The sequence below is a fragment of the Pungitius pungitius genome, chromosome 6 (genome assembly GCF_949316345.1).
Source record: "Pungitius pungitius chromosome 6, fPunPun2.1, whole genome shotgun sequence".
Lineage (NCBI taxonomy): Eukaryota > Metazoa > Chordata > Actinopteri > Perciformes > Gasterosteidae > Pungitius > Pungitius pungitius.
In genome coordinates this window covers 4,020,233-4,035,092 of record NC_084905.1, presented here as the reverse complement: position 1 = coordinate 4,035,092, position 14,860 = coordinate 4,020,233, and the positions used below count along the sequence as shown (strand labels likewise).

General features: G+C 41.9%; 1 protein-coding gene across 3 annotated transcripts; it reads left to right on the top strand.

The window, feature by feature from the left end:
- Positions 1-918: 918 nt before the first annotated feature.
- si:dkey-246g23.4 (uncharacterized protein LOC559426 homolog) lies at positions 919-13,188 on the top strand. Of its 3 annotated transcripts, XM_062563196.1 has the most exons (7): positions 919-2,120; positions 7,510-7,564; positions 8,407-8,640; positions 9,054-9,197; positions 9,302-9,900; positions 10,050-10,290; positions 11,779-13,188. In XM_062563196.1, exons 3-7 carry the CDS (start codon positions 8,409-8,411, stop codon positions 11,925-11,927), a joined length of 1,365 nt encoding a protein of 454 aa, XP_062419180.1. In that variant the 5' UTR covers positions 919-2,120; positions 7,510-7,564; positions 8,407-8,408; the 3' UTR covers positions 11,928-13,188. The 3 variants fall into 3 exon arrangements, with proteins under 3 accessions (XP_062419180.1, XP_062419181.1, XP_037307485.2); XM_062563197.1 differs by lacking the exon at positions 919-2,120 and having other exon boundaries at positions 6,855-7,564; XM_037451588.2 differs by lacking the exons at positions 919-2,120; positions 7,510-7,564 and having other exon boundaries at positions 7,874-8,640.
- Positions 13,189-14,860: the final 1,672 nt, after the last annotated feature.

Here is a 14,860-nt window from a genome sequence, read left to right as displayed (position 1 = left end):
TTCTTTATCTTTAGTAGACATAGAGGATGGAAAGACTGGATAGAGAAAAGAGAGACATTAAGGGTGTCCTAGTTTAAAAATGGTGCTGGGACTGGGCCTTGGTCCTTGGAGGGTCGGGCCCCTGAAACACTCATAATTTGATCGATGTGTTTTTGTGTTTGACTAGTTTGACACGGTTTGTATCCAGCAGACTGAATTGCAGCAACCTCATTATATTGTCCCTGTGACCTTTCCCATCTGATGGATTGGTTTTAATAATCTCTGTTTTTGGTGATCTACTGGCCCCCGTGTTCCAGTAAGACGAAAAACACTTTCAGGTGACAGAAAAGCCTACTTTCTATGAAAGTTCATAACCAGCAGGTTCCAACCTGTTGTTAGGAAGAACATTTCAGTCAAAGCAGTCGACCTCCACCTCATCGGACCGCGTGCATTCAAACGTGTCTGGAGCCAGTGGGCTCCTTTGAGTGGCTAATTGGTTTATTGGCTTGTTTTGTGTCAGCAAGGTCACACCAGAGATTGCGATGGATCAGCGGCGGGACGTCAAAGACACTTTGTTGTCTTTCTGGGCGAATGGAAGGTCAGTATTTCAGTTATCGTGGGAGTATGCTTTTTATTTTCTGCTGATGAGTCAGTGATTTATGTGTAACTCTACTTGCTAGATAGTAGGAAGTTGACTGAATTTTCAACTTGCACCATGTTCATGCAACGACATGGATACAAATGTACAAATGTGCGTTTCACTAAAACAAACAAAGCTTTCCTTCACCTTAACCTCATTTAAGGTCAATTACGCATATCTTCCATATATATATATACACTGTGTCCCAGGTTGTATTACATGGACAAAACATGTGGACAAGACTTTGTTAGAGATTCAGTGTAACTAATTTAATTACATTATTAATTAAATATTTTTGCAATTATTTGTACAATTCAAGCAATAAAATAGACTTAAAAAACAAACAATATAGAAATAATGAATATCACTGTGCAGGAAGAAGCAAAAAGCCAACTGGGCTAATTTGAAGCTTCCACCTACATAGTATTAAAATATTTTACAAACATAAAACAAGATATGCATGTAAGACAACAAAGGAAAAGAAGGAAAAGAAAGAAAGATAAATGAAGTCATTGTGTTGTGGGTGTATGTGAGCATGTGTGTCCATGTAAAAGTAAGCATGGCTTGAGATCGTTTAGGGCTGTTGGATTAAACCTCTGTGTTCATTTATAAGCAATGGAAATGCAAATTGAAACACATATAGATTTGTAAATATAACCAAAAAGAACAAAACGAATACATTGACTCATACAAAACAGTAATTTGATTTTTTTTAGGCACTGACACCATTCCATAATTTGGTTCCCCTAAATCAGACAGAAATTTGACCTCTGCTGATGATCAGGAATATTTCCTTTACCTAAAAGTATCTTATACATAAAAATGCAAGATATAAAAATATTAATGTCATAAATGGTAAGAATCTGCAGTAAATAGGGAGGTTTCTGTAAACCTCCAAAGCCTTAAAGTAAAGTACAAGACACCACTACAGGGGGTCTTTTAGTGCATTTGACAAGATATATCACAGTGATTAGAATATAGTGATATTTATTAAGACATTCACACATCTATGTTAGTATTAATAGTTTCTCAGAGTCATTAAATTGCCTTGGGGACTGCCACTGTGTGACCTTTGGCTTGTTTCTCTGCTTATGAACAGAGATCAGGAGCCATTGTTCAACACTTGATTATATAATCAATCTATGCTTGAGTGCTCCATCAGTGCTCCATCAGTGCTCCATCAGTGCTCCATCAGTGCTCAGCATGATTGAGGCGGACTGAAGAAATGCAACCAGCTTGGATGTGGTTTATCAAGACTGACGCTCTATCCTGCTCTTCATAAAAACAAGAAAAAGCTTCATCATCGGTTTTCAACTTTATCTTAGTCCAACATTTAAGGAAAGGAGGATGCTAACAAACTAAAGAGAGCTGAAATTCTCCGACAGCGGATCCCACCAATTGAGTCTCAGGCTTCCTCCCTCCCGCATCTACCTGTCAACACTTTTACACTTCCCCGAAACAACATCCTGACACACCTCCCTCCAGAGCTGGACATCAACAGGTGAGACGGACCAGCAACGTAGTTTGTCTGTGCATACTGTATTCTTTGAAGCATTTCCTCCCAGGGAAAACAAATATCACAACAAATACCGCTGTTTGTTGAACCGTCTGTGAACGTATTTGCATGTTTTTTATGCGCAGAAGAATTGCCGAGTCTTTCTTTCAGTGCGTAACGAAAGCGTCGGCAATTAGAGTGAATTGCGTCCTATGATGTGAACGTGCGCTAAATTACATCCACTGCACGAAGGATGCAAACCGTTTTTTGTAGGACAACAAAGTGACGCTCCAGAAAGGTGTTAGGAGGGACTTGCACGTAGCGCCTAAAAAAAGTTTTTTTTAAATTTATTTTTCTGAAATATATTGGTAATGCTTTTCCATTCTCCCCATTACCCCTATTAAAAATCTTTTTTTTTTTGGGGGGGGGGGGGTGATCTTTATCCTAATCTAAGATGACCACTTGCTGGCTCAAGCTTTCTATTTAGTGTGTACTAGTGTTGTTTCCTATTTGCTGAAGAAATGTAAAAAGAAAAAAACAATTGATGGTTTCACAGAGTAGTCTCTGGGCGCAGCTGTTTCCCTCCCCTGCTATTTACCTCCAGCTGCACACTTAACTTTACAGATCTAGGTTGACCGTCCCACCCATCTATTCCTTTAAATGCTGGAATGCACATATATATAACAAATTCCAGGTCATTCATTTTGTTCTAGACTATTTTCTGTGAGTTATACCTCACACTTTCATTCATGTACCAGTGAAGGCAGAAACACCTCTAATAGCTTCACATGGCCGGTGGATGACCCACGTGCAATCAGAAAAGTTGGCTGCGTTGCTCGTCACCTGGGTAAAGCCCACACACACACCTGTGTTTTCTGGGAGTGTGCCACTGTGAGGTACTTAGGCGGAGGTGGAGGGCCGAACGCCACAGCTCACACCCAAGCAGAGACACGCTTTGCAGTATCTTGTATACAATTTCGAAAACATTACAAGCGAAGCTGGTACTGTAAGGAGGAGAAGTCGTTGCTTCACGTACGTTTTAGAAAGGTGATATTGATTTTAGAAAGTAGATTATTATTTTTATGGCGTGATGGAGCAATATAAGCTTTACCTCAAGTTGTGGCCTCCTCACTCCACCAGAGCATTAATGCATCTGGTCAGCCGCGTTGGTAAAAATGTTTGGGGAAGGAGAAGACGGGTGAGCGACGCACTCGCCTGATCCATAGATGAATGGTTTTCAACATTTAAAAGGTAAGCGAGTGATGGCTCAGTTTGCGTGCGTCTGCAGAACAACTGACTGTCAGTGGCCCTCCAGAGGAAGCCCCCCCCCCCCTCATCCACACGCGTGTGCTCCGCTCTCCTGTTCTGCAGAATAGTTCACACTCAGCTAAAAACAAAGCCGACGCGGGAAACATTCTTTGGGGCCGAGGGAAGCGCAGAGATAGATGAAAGGGTATCTGCAAGCTCCAGTGTTGCAGATGTGACGTGTGTGCTGCTGTGTGGGAGGGGGCGGGGGGGGGGGAGGGGGGGTCGTACATGCTTTGGTTTCCAAGCAGGGTGGAATCTTAAATGATTATTGACTAAGCCATTTTTCGGGAAAGACAGAGTGGGGAAGGCGCTGTGGGCCCAGTTTTACAGAACCTGGCCAGCCTAAAAATAAGCTCACAGTGACTTCTCTCAACTCCGCGGCCATCAAACAAGCAGAGAGAAGGGAGTTCACTACCTCGCTATTCTCCTGGTTAAACCCCAAGGACAATCAGTGTGTCATCTTGTATTTCTGCATACATTTCTCCATGTTTCTGGATAGCTATGTGTGCATAATCATTGTATACCCCCCCCCCCCCCCCGCCCCCCCAGAACAAAAGCGCCAAACTGCGGCGTGTTTGTGTGTGTGTGGCGTGACGGCTGCTGGATCAGTGAACCTTTTATTGCAGACAAACACACAGCGACGAGTAGTAACAAACATTGATTTGTCCGACTTTTGGCTTCACCACTAATTAGAGCCGACAGTCGATGCCAACTCGCCCTCCTTGGATGAGAACCACTGCGTTGGCTTTTGCAATGACCTTGGCTCGTCGCACAATCGCACACTGACACACTGACTGGCTTGTTAGCTTTTATTACAATTACTGGGGCGCATGGGTCAGTGGCTGCTGGACATTTTCATGTTTCATCAGCAAGCAGAGAAGTTATATCATGTTTTCCGCCATGGATCTGTCTTGTTGTAAACTGAAATCTGGCTGATGTTAGCTTGAGGTCAGTATTTCTTCAAATGGGTTGTGTGGATGATGATGAAAATATACAGTCACAAGTGTATTTTCATCATGCTTTGGTTATATGCTCACTTTGGTTAGTGTATGCTAAAATATTTACGTATATTGTTTATTTTGATAACCATTGTAATTTTTAATTTTGAGTTCTGAACTTCTGATTAAAGATCACTACTGTTCACTCTCCCCTTCTGAGACGAGAAGAAGAATATAAAAATCAAAAGATGTAATAAGCAATACAGTTACAAAGTGCAAAAAAGTATAAATTGTAGGTAAATAGAGAAGTCCCCTCGTCCAGTCTCATATGACCATAAATATTGGTTTACAGGAGGCTTCTTCCTGCTCCTTCTCCAGCTCAGCTCTTCTAATTCCCCCTTGCGTGTCCCTTGTGCTGTTGTTGTGTGTGATTGGCTGCACATTCAAGCCCAGCTCCTCCCTCGTTAATTCCTTTCTGCTCCAAGGCATCACATGACTCTCCCTACTGGCTCCATCTGATGGTCGAATCTGAAATCCCTCACTGACCTGACCACTCCCTGGTAAAGTAAGGCCTACAATTCAAAGAGCCTATATGCTCTATTTATTATAAATATCTTATAAATATCAAATGTTCTATCTGTTTCCAAAAAAATCAGTCCAATAATTGTAGCGACATCTCAATTAACACAACAGGTCATGGTGGGGCTGTCGTGTCAGACAATCACAAAAGTCATCTAGATGAATCTTCTGAAGGCCATGAATGCTTTTGAATGAGTGGAAACAGATGTGATGGAGCTATGGAAAGCGAGAGCATCACAAAAATCCTCCCATGTCAGTCCAGACTTTTATGGCCATCAATCCAATAGCTGTGGAGATGTTTCAGTATGGTTCCAAACAGCTGACGTTGCCATTCCCACAGAGCCACATCCGTGCTACTACCGTGGTTGGAAAATAAGCTATTTTCTCAGAAAAAGCGTGCCACCAAAAGACCTCTTCATTCCACACATAAGTAAAAAGAAGCTGAAGAGTAAACTGTATTTCTGCTTTATTGCATCGATAGCATGAAGAAAAAGTTTTCAAAATGTTGAATCACGAATAAACAACAGAATAGATTCTGTCAGCAATGTTTTCTCAGAAATTGCTCGTGAATTATCTCAGAGATATTATTCTTTTTCTTTTTTTTTTTAAATTAAATTGAGTAAAATCATTTTTAAAAAGTCAATGACTGATGGAAATACTGCCCATGTGGGTGTTTTGCATCAACCCAGATGCAGAATTAATCATCTGGAGTGTGTGGTATTTTCTTCACATGCTGCAGGGTTACCATGGACAGCGCTTGCATTCATAAAGAGCTGAGAATGTGAATGGAATACTGACCTTGAGATGTTATTTCTTCAGGACTTGTTTGATGACATTTAGGGCAGGCAAACCTGCCTTTGCTGCAGCAACAATTCAAACGTGAAGCCCCGATGCCGTGAAACGAGTGTAGAAGACTTCCCAGGAGTCCGTCCCTCTGTGGCCAGCATGTCAGGCCTCTACAACACATATTCATTATTCAGAGGGCGTTCCTCTCCATCTATACCACCGCGCTCCCATTCTCAGTTTTCCCCACCATAGATCTATAATTTATCACCCATGCCCATGAATCTTTAATTGTTTGTAGAACACCCTTAGGGGAAGTATAATTCAACGATGAGTGCACCAAATGCAAGCCGGGTCCTTGAAAGTCAGATTGCCGAAGATTCTCTGAAAAAGCAGGGGTCATTAATGATGTTACGTAACGGATCAGACCCCTTCAAAATTATTTTCTGTGTGTTTGTACGGATGCAGAAGATTGATTTTTGATTTTAGGCACCCTCTGTCTGTCTAAGTTCTGATACCTGAAAAGAGCTGCCAACAGTGACCTTCAGCAGACCTCAGCCAAACTAAGTGCTCCATCAACAACATTCAGCGGTACACGTATAACTATGCTATCCAATGTATAACTATCTAATCTGATCAATACGCCTTTCATTTTAATATTGTGTTGCCCTAAAAAATGTCTTTGCCATTTTCTGCTGAGTCAGGAGCCCAAAGCAAAACTGTCGCCTTTAAAAATGCTTTTCCGCCAGTAACGAATTGAGACACCCAAAGCCTCGGTGAACCATAAAAGAGGCGGTTCATAGGCTGAATTAATAGTTTGCAAAAGTTTATTGGCAGGCTGGACCCCTGAGAGGCAGTTGAAGGGAATTTATGAAGCATCTGTCCGAGCTGTTTGTGGCATAATGAAGCCATCTCAAATCCAAGCATGCATACTCACAACCATTAGAAAACTGGTTAACTGCCTTTCATTCCTGAAATATTAGTCTGTGATATAAATGAATGAATGGATGGATGGATGGTTAGAAAAATATCTGCCAAGCTGCTTGTTCCTCCCTCACTGAGAGCAAAACACTCAACAAGATCACAACTCTTTGCTGACAACATGTAAATTGTAGTTTTGTATTGAAATCCTTGATACTCAATATCAATAACTCTCATGTCTGCGTTTAATGTGTTGTCAAAACATTTTGCTATCAGAGCATGTTGGTTTTGTGACACATTCTGATCTTTAGAGGATCCATGTGAACTGTGTGTGAGACTGCAGGAGGGATGTGAACATGAGGAAGCTCATCACATATGAAAGGACTTGCTGGGCGCCCCACCGTGTATCCGCATGCATGCACAGCATTAACTCGGTTGTCTGAGCCTGTAGATTGAGCTCTGCATCACAATGTACGATTACTAACGCAATGGTTCCTATTTGACATCCTGCAACATGTTGTAAATGGGAATATTGCATGTTGTATATTTATTCTCTATAACAAAACAACACAACAATGTTTCTGTACTCTATAGATCTATTCTTTCTCTGTGGCTCTTGACTCTGTTGCTGTGTTCATGGACCTTTGCCCTGCACTCGTTTCAGCGTCTCAGCACTACGGAAGGGAGAGAGTGGGTTGCAAATGTCTTTGCAGCTTAGCAGCTCAAGCGCACATGTGTTATGCATAACTTCAGCCTTGGATTTTACACCATCCACCGTCAATGTTTTACTCAACTTGCCTTTTGTATTAGTTACGCTCAGAGACATGTACATATTTGACCCTTGTACCTTTTGGGTTATTTATCAGCACTGAGCCCGGAGAGTCTTCCTGCAGCATGATAGCTTCACTTTGACCATAGCAGGTACAGTAGAAATGTCTTTTTATATACAATAACCCATGAAAAAGTGCAAATGTATTGTGTTGATTCACCCTGGCTTGTGCTGTGAGCTTTTGGGGTCATGTTCCGGATTTGGATGCAGCTCTTTCTGTCCAATCAATTGCGGTCTTTAATTAAATTGCTTGAAAATCCTCTGTAAACTGGTTGTTATGGAGGCTTCAACGCTTACTGTTATTATTGTCTGTGCTGTGTATTTTTCATAATCCCTATAATGGTTCTAATGTGCTATTGCTCAAAGTGTTGTATAAACACCCGTCATATGGAAATCCTGATATCTGAATATGCGTACAGTCCACATACATAGTATAAAAATGCACACAAATAGCCACAGAGGCAAAGAAATGATCAATTCACCCCTCTGTGATTGATGCTGCTGGAAGTATAGCTGGTTATAATTCACATGCTTAATAACATGTATGTATGTAGGTATGAAATGGAGGTATTGTAAAATACTTCAAAATGTAAGCATTTCTTATCGATGAAGCGACATTGCGGGCATCATATTATTTAAACAAGCAGCAGCTTAATTCAGCGTGATGTGTCCCCCTTGGATGACTTCAAAATGGGACTGAACCGTGAACCTGGATACACACGTTACATTACTTTTTGAAAAGAAATAGAATTTGACTGACATTCTTGAGTTTTTTTTTTTATTCCCTTGTTGCTCATCAACACTTTGATGTACTTATTTTATTCTAAAAATGTATAGCAACAATTCTTGAAACAAACAAATTCTTATGTAAAGTTCATGATTTATTATGAATACCCAAGACATGACAAATGAACTCAATGTATTTTCTTCCTAGACATGAACATGCACTCCCCAGCCAAGGCGAGGGTAGCCGTGGCCCCCGCAGCGTCCCCTGATGGTGGCCACGCCTGGTTCATTCTGCTCTCCTGCTTCCTGGTATTTGGCCTGACCTTTGGAGTCATTAAGGCATTTGGTGTATTCTACGTTGAGATACACCAAAGCTTTGAAACCACGGCAACAGGAACATCTTGGATTACCTCCATTGCCGTGGCAACCATTCATGTTGTGGGTAATTATCAGAATATATGCACCGTGAGCATCAGTTTTTTTGTTTTATAACCATCAATTTTCAGTCATATTCAAATCTTTATTTCAGATAAAAGTAAACTCAACTTTAGATTAGTTCAAACTTGAGTGTGTGGTTAAATTAAATTATCTGCCTCAAATGTAACCGTACCCAAGCAGCAAGATACAATAGGATTCATACAAAAACTTTAAAAGATCTGTGGTGTTTTCAATGAGAATATTGGTAAAATATTTATATAAGGTAAGGGAAGGTCTTTTTTAATTCCGCTATAAAAAGGAACATGACCTCTTAACTGGTGTGACGTATACATTAAGTACACTGCAATTGTTTCGCCCAGAATGATATCCCCCTAAATGTCCTAACTACTAATAAATGTCCTGTGTGTCCCTCTGCAGCTCCCGTAGCATCCGCTCTGAGTGCTCGCTTTAGCCATCGCTCCGTAGCGATGATGGGAGGACTGATATGCAGCGTAGGAGTCGTTTCTGGGGCTTTCGCTCGTAACCTGATTGAACTCTACCTAACAGTGGGGTTCCTAAATGGTGCGTGGTTTGGAGCAAACACACACAAACACACACACAAACACACACACAAACCCAGAACCAGGCAGACCAAACATGATTTTCACTGTTCTCCTTTGCTGCAGGTTTGGGCTATGCAATGACATGGACCCCCACAGTCACCATGCTGGGCTTATACTTTGAAAGGAGGCGTCCGATGGCAAACGCCGTGGCCAGTGCTGGGGAGTGCATCCTCACTTTTGTCCTCACACCACTGTTCCAGCTGTTGATTGACAGCTACTCCTGGAGGGGTGCTTTGCTAATCCTGGGGGCTCTGCAGTTTAACCTCTGTGTGTGCGGGATGCTGTTGAGGCCACTCAAAGCAACCTGTGAGGTGAACACAGCGGAGGAAGGCTTGCCACAATGGCCGCCGAAAGACTACTCGGAGCAAAGCAAAACAAGCTGCGCAAATGCGGAGTCGACCAGGAAGTCCGATCTAAGGATCAAAGTCCTCAAATACGTCGATTTTACTCTCATCTCCAATCCCCAATTCATGGTTTACTCAATGTTTGGTTTTTTTGCCGCATTGGGTTTCTTCGCCCCGGCTCTGTTTCTGGTTCCATATGCTCGTAGCAAGGGTGTTGAGGAGTACCAGGCAGCTGCACTCATGTCCATCTCTGCAGCGTTGGACCTTTTTGGAAGGGTGTTTTTTGGCTGGTTGGCAAACCTGAGATTGGTGGAGACGGTACGTTCAGTTTAAGAGTTAAAACGGAGAACACGACTTTCAAAATCAGATATGTCAGAAGATTCCATAATCCTGTCCTTTCAGGGAATATGAAGCCAGCCTCTTGCCAATTAGCCGATGCACACTTGTTTCTCCCGTATCTGTACCAGGAGCGGCAGCTGACGGCTACAGTGTTCCTGCTGGGAACGGTGTTACTCCTCTGCCCGCTGGCCTCCTCGTTCTCACAGCTGGCCGCTTTCAGCGCAGTTTACGGCCTGGTGTACGGCGCCACGGTTTCCATCCACATCACCGTGCTGGCTGAGATTGTGGGAGTCAACCGGTTTGGAAGCGCGCTGGGTTTCTTCATGCTCATACGCAGTAGCGGAGGCCTGCTCGGACCTCCCATTGCTGGTGAGTTGGCGGATGCTTTGATGGTTGGCTGCAAGTACACAGAGTGCGTACTCTGCATGTGAAAGGATCGGATATCAGCTTTTTCCTTGTGATCTCTCGCATCATGCGAACTGGCTGTCATCAAGAAATAAACAAGAAGCTGCACAGAGTAGATGGAAAGTAATTATACTGCATACTGTTGACATGTCTGTTAGCTCAGGAAGAAGCTGAAATATTTTATACAACATGATGGTGTCCGTCAGCCTATTCTCCCAGCACATTGAATTGGACAGAATAGAAATGCTTACACACCATTCTGCATTGTAACCACAGCCCAGTGAGCCTATTCAATAAAAATAAGGTTTTCATACCTTCATGGCATGCAGCAGAACCTTTCAATTAATCAGTTATTGATTGGATTGAATTGAAAAGGACCTGGAGCTTCATTCAGGGAGCAACTGTGCAACAAATTATAACATCATGATTCATTTCACGGCTGATTGCTTATCGAAGATTTTTTTATCCCTCAAAGGGAGTTTCTTCTCCAATGGTTTTCACTTCTGTTGATGTTTTCCACAAGTCATACAATGTGTCCTCCAGAACACATCAACAATAGCTGTATGAGGGAAATGGCACAGCAAAGGGAGAGGGATGAGCGAACTGGTGACCAAAGTGATGACATTGGCTAAATAGTGAGCTGACGTGGCAGAAAAAAAAAATGAGAGTGGTGAGAGTGAATCATTAAATAGTAATGTTGTGGGTTATGAAACCAATAAAATAAGCTGAAAGATTACTCATGGGATCTGAGGAGGATCTACAGAGCCAAGTGATAATGACATTTGCTCTGATTATACTAATACAAATCATCAGCAGACACATTCCATATTAAGTGCATATTTCTGTTGTTTTGGCTCAATCACAGTGTTCTTCTGTTAAAATGAAGCTATTCATTTTGTGGAGTTTTTCTGTACCTTTTCTTTTTTTTAGATATATTTTGTAAGAACCATTTCCATTTCCCTTCCACCTCAAATGTTCCTGAAAGCCTTCTATTACTAACCACACGTGAATATCAATTTGAAGTTAATGCTAATAGCTGGAGCTGACCTCAAGCAAAAAGCTAATTAAGGGGAATGTGGTTTCTATTTAAAACCTAACACGGCCCATCTGACACAGGCTATTTCTTTACTTATTTACTGTACTGTTCATTACTTGGGCTATACTTTGAAGACCAGGGAGTTGATGGATGTGGAGGATTCATCAAAGCCTTCCAATTATGGGAAGAAAGGGCTGGCATTACAGCCTGAGGATAACATGTATATTTGTGCACTCCTCTCCTCCTTATCTCTTAGCCAAAATGATATTGACAAATTGATAATTGGTGATGCTGGCGTGCTAGGCCGGCGTTCTGCATCAGCGTCAGCAAAGAATGTTTGTAGATGATTTAAATAAGATGATTAAAATGGGGCTGTGTTAAAGCTGTAAATCACTCAAATTCATTTTCCACTTTAGGATTCTTCATAGACAAGATGAGTGACTACGGAACGGGTTTCCTAATGGCAGGAGTCTCTCTCATCGTGTCTGCCATTTTCCTGCTCCTCCTCCATCATACAAACCGCAAGGGTCAAGGGTCAACTTCCAAAAACACTGATATGCATTAGCAGAAGATGGGACAAAGCCAGAGAGGAGCAGGAGGTGAGATCAGATCAGTTGCGTTTTTGAAGAGACCTGGATTACGGACAAAGGATAAATCAACTAAAGCCTTTTTACAACCCCCCTGTGGACTGAACAAAAGATTTACAAGAGGATCAAACTCCTTGATTTATTTTAACCATTACTGATACGATTAGCTCTGCAGGTGACTTCTCAGTCCTCAGGGCAGCTTAGAACTTTTGTTCATGTATTTTCACTTCTCTCTTTCTTTAAACAAGAGCACACTGGTGGTGTAGCACTCATGTTGCTCTTGTAGTTTCAGACGAGGTTGAATATTTGACAAACCAGTTGCTGGCCATACATTTGACAATTGAGCAATGTACATTATTTTATCTGTTTAGTAGTTGGACTAAATGTGGAAATTAAGTAATTTTATATTTTACATTTTTAAGTTGTCTGTTTTTAAAAGGTCAAAGGTCAAATTGTATTAATGCATGGGAGGGTCTTTCTAAAAAAGCAACTTTCCACAGCATTTCTTCTTTTGGTGATGTATGTACGGTGTTCATGTTGAACATTGAACTCCCTCACCTTATGGACTGAACTGTAGTGACATCACTCAGGACAGAAGCTGTTGTCCCATGAATTTCTAAAAATTGTGTGAGTGGGTTCAACAGGATGTGTTACAGATACTGTCGTAAAGTCACACTTTGTTATTCAACGTGTTTGTCTGTTTTTGCAGTAGCTCCGTGTAAGAGTGGATGCTGGATTGCAGAGTAAATGAGACTGTGGCTCCCTCCAGTGTGAAGCTACTGATATTGTATTTTTAACCTTGTCAACAGCGGGACTGAAAAGTACAGATAAGCCCAGATATTATTCTCCATGTGCACCAAACAACCAAATACCACTGAACTGTGTTGTTTTATAAATCACTGCTCAAACTGACCACGGAGCGTTTTGCTGCTATAAGTAAAATATATGAAGCATGCTCCCATTAACACACAAGCAGATCTGTAAATTAACTGGCAGTGTTGATTTGCATCATTGAAACAACAAAATAAGCTTTAAATAGTCCAGTGTTTGTTTTTTCTTTCAAGTTCAATCCCAAGGAAGCCTGAAGCCCGAGAGAAAAGGCTTTCCTTCTTTTTCTCCCTCTGCTGCAGAATGTTTGGTATGTGCAACCAACAAGAAAACGAGCTTTCATAACCGCGAACCAACGGCAGGCCCTCAATAAACAACTGCAGAAACTTGTCGCTCTGCAGTAAGAAACACAAAAAGAGTTCCACGTTGCAATCCCCCCCCCCCCCCCCCCCCCCCCCCCGCTACTAACAGACAGAAGCTACAAACCCTCATTGTCATACGTACACTACGGAAAATAAAACATTTGGTCACAACATGCCACAAGCATTTGATCTGCCCGAGTCGAACAACGACAGTTGTTCATGTTTCATAGAAACGTGAAACTCAAAAATAAAGCACACACACAGACTGCCAGCCAAATGCAGAGGCCACTGATTATAAAAGGTAAGGAGGAGGATTTTCAATACAGTGAACCTAAAAGCTTCCGTGCACAGATTGAGATTTATTTTTATTTTTATTGCTAACACCCTAATTTACACACTTTCTACACAGCACGTTCTATACTGCAGTAAGCAAAACAGGCTGTGTGGAGACGAATATCCTTTATTTGATATATTTATATTTGTTGATTTGTGGAGCTGATAAATGAATACATCCCATTATTTGACCCTTTCAACATTAAGTCTAATAAAGCGAAAACACAGGAGGAGCTTTGAAGTCCACTCGGCCCGTCCCAGTCACTTTGACCCTGAAGTCGGACCCCTGGGCTCAGAATCGGCAAAGAGAAAGCTGAAATAATAGTTTTTTTTCCCTCTTTTTTTTTGCTGACCTGGCTCCCAGGGGTCATGTTGAGGAATGCTGCGCGGCTACCTGAGTTCAAAGCTCTTCGGAAGCGCTACGTGAAAACGGCGGAGGTGAGAGGAGAAGTAGAAGGGTGAGGAAAAGGAAGAAACCTAAATGGGGCAAAAGACAGGTCAGAAAGGGAAGATAACTGCATGGGAAAGAGGAGAAACCAGCTGGGAGAAAGATGGGAGAGGCCAAAAGGAAGAGAGAAACTTAAAACCAAGGAGGCGCACAAAAGGGGACAGAAAAAGGAGGCATGCTGAAGCTGAAAAAAAGCGAGCGGAATGACAGAAAAGAAGGACTTACTGAATAAGAAACCCTCACCGGCAGTTGAGCACCATCAGACTTTCTGCCAGTTCGGACCAACAGAGGGTGAAAGATAACGAAAAAGGAACGAAAAAATCATGAAGAAGAGGAAGCAGTTAAGATCGGTCATGACTCGAGGATTAGAAGAAATGGGACAGACATGCTGGGAATGAGAATCAGGGGGAGCACACACCTCAACACAAGGAGGGAATGGACAGTTGCATGAGTCATTTTTCTTGTTGCTGAAGTGACATTTCCTGAGGGCATCCTCATCTTAAGAAACCTTGTTTTTTTAAGTGGATTTCCTAGATTGAAAAGCTTTAGCTTTATATTTGTAAAAGCCAAAATATCCCCAATCCACAGCTCTCAGTCTGCAAAACCTTTCCAATGAATTATACAGGAATAATTCTTCCACAGACTGGATGCCTTTTCATTTTCTCTATTTTGATTGGTTCCCCAGTCCAAGTTCAACTTGGCAATTTAGTAAGCATGGTTCTTCATACACGTTTACAACACAACACAATTAAATGAGCCCAAGCAAAAGCAGTACACAACAAGGCAGATGTTTGGTCTTCATGGTCAGTTGTCTGCTTTTCCTCCTGCCTGCATTCTCTGCTGGATAAAACAGTGGAGCAGATTGTGTCTTCTGTCAAATGAATCCACAAGACAGTGTTGTCTTTGAGTTTCCATACTGTGTTCTTTGGGTTTTACCACA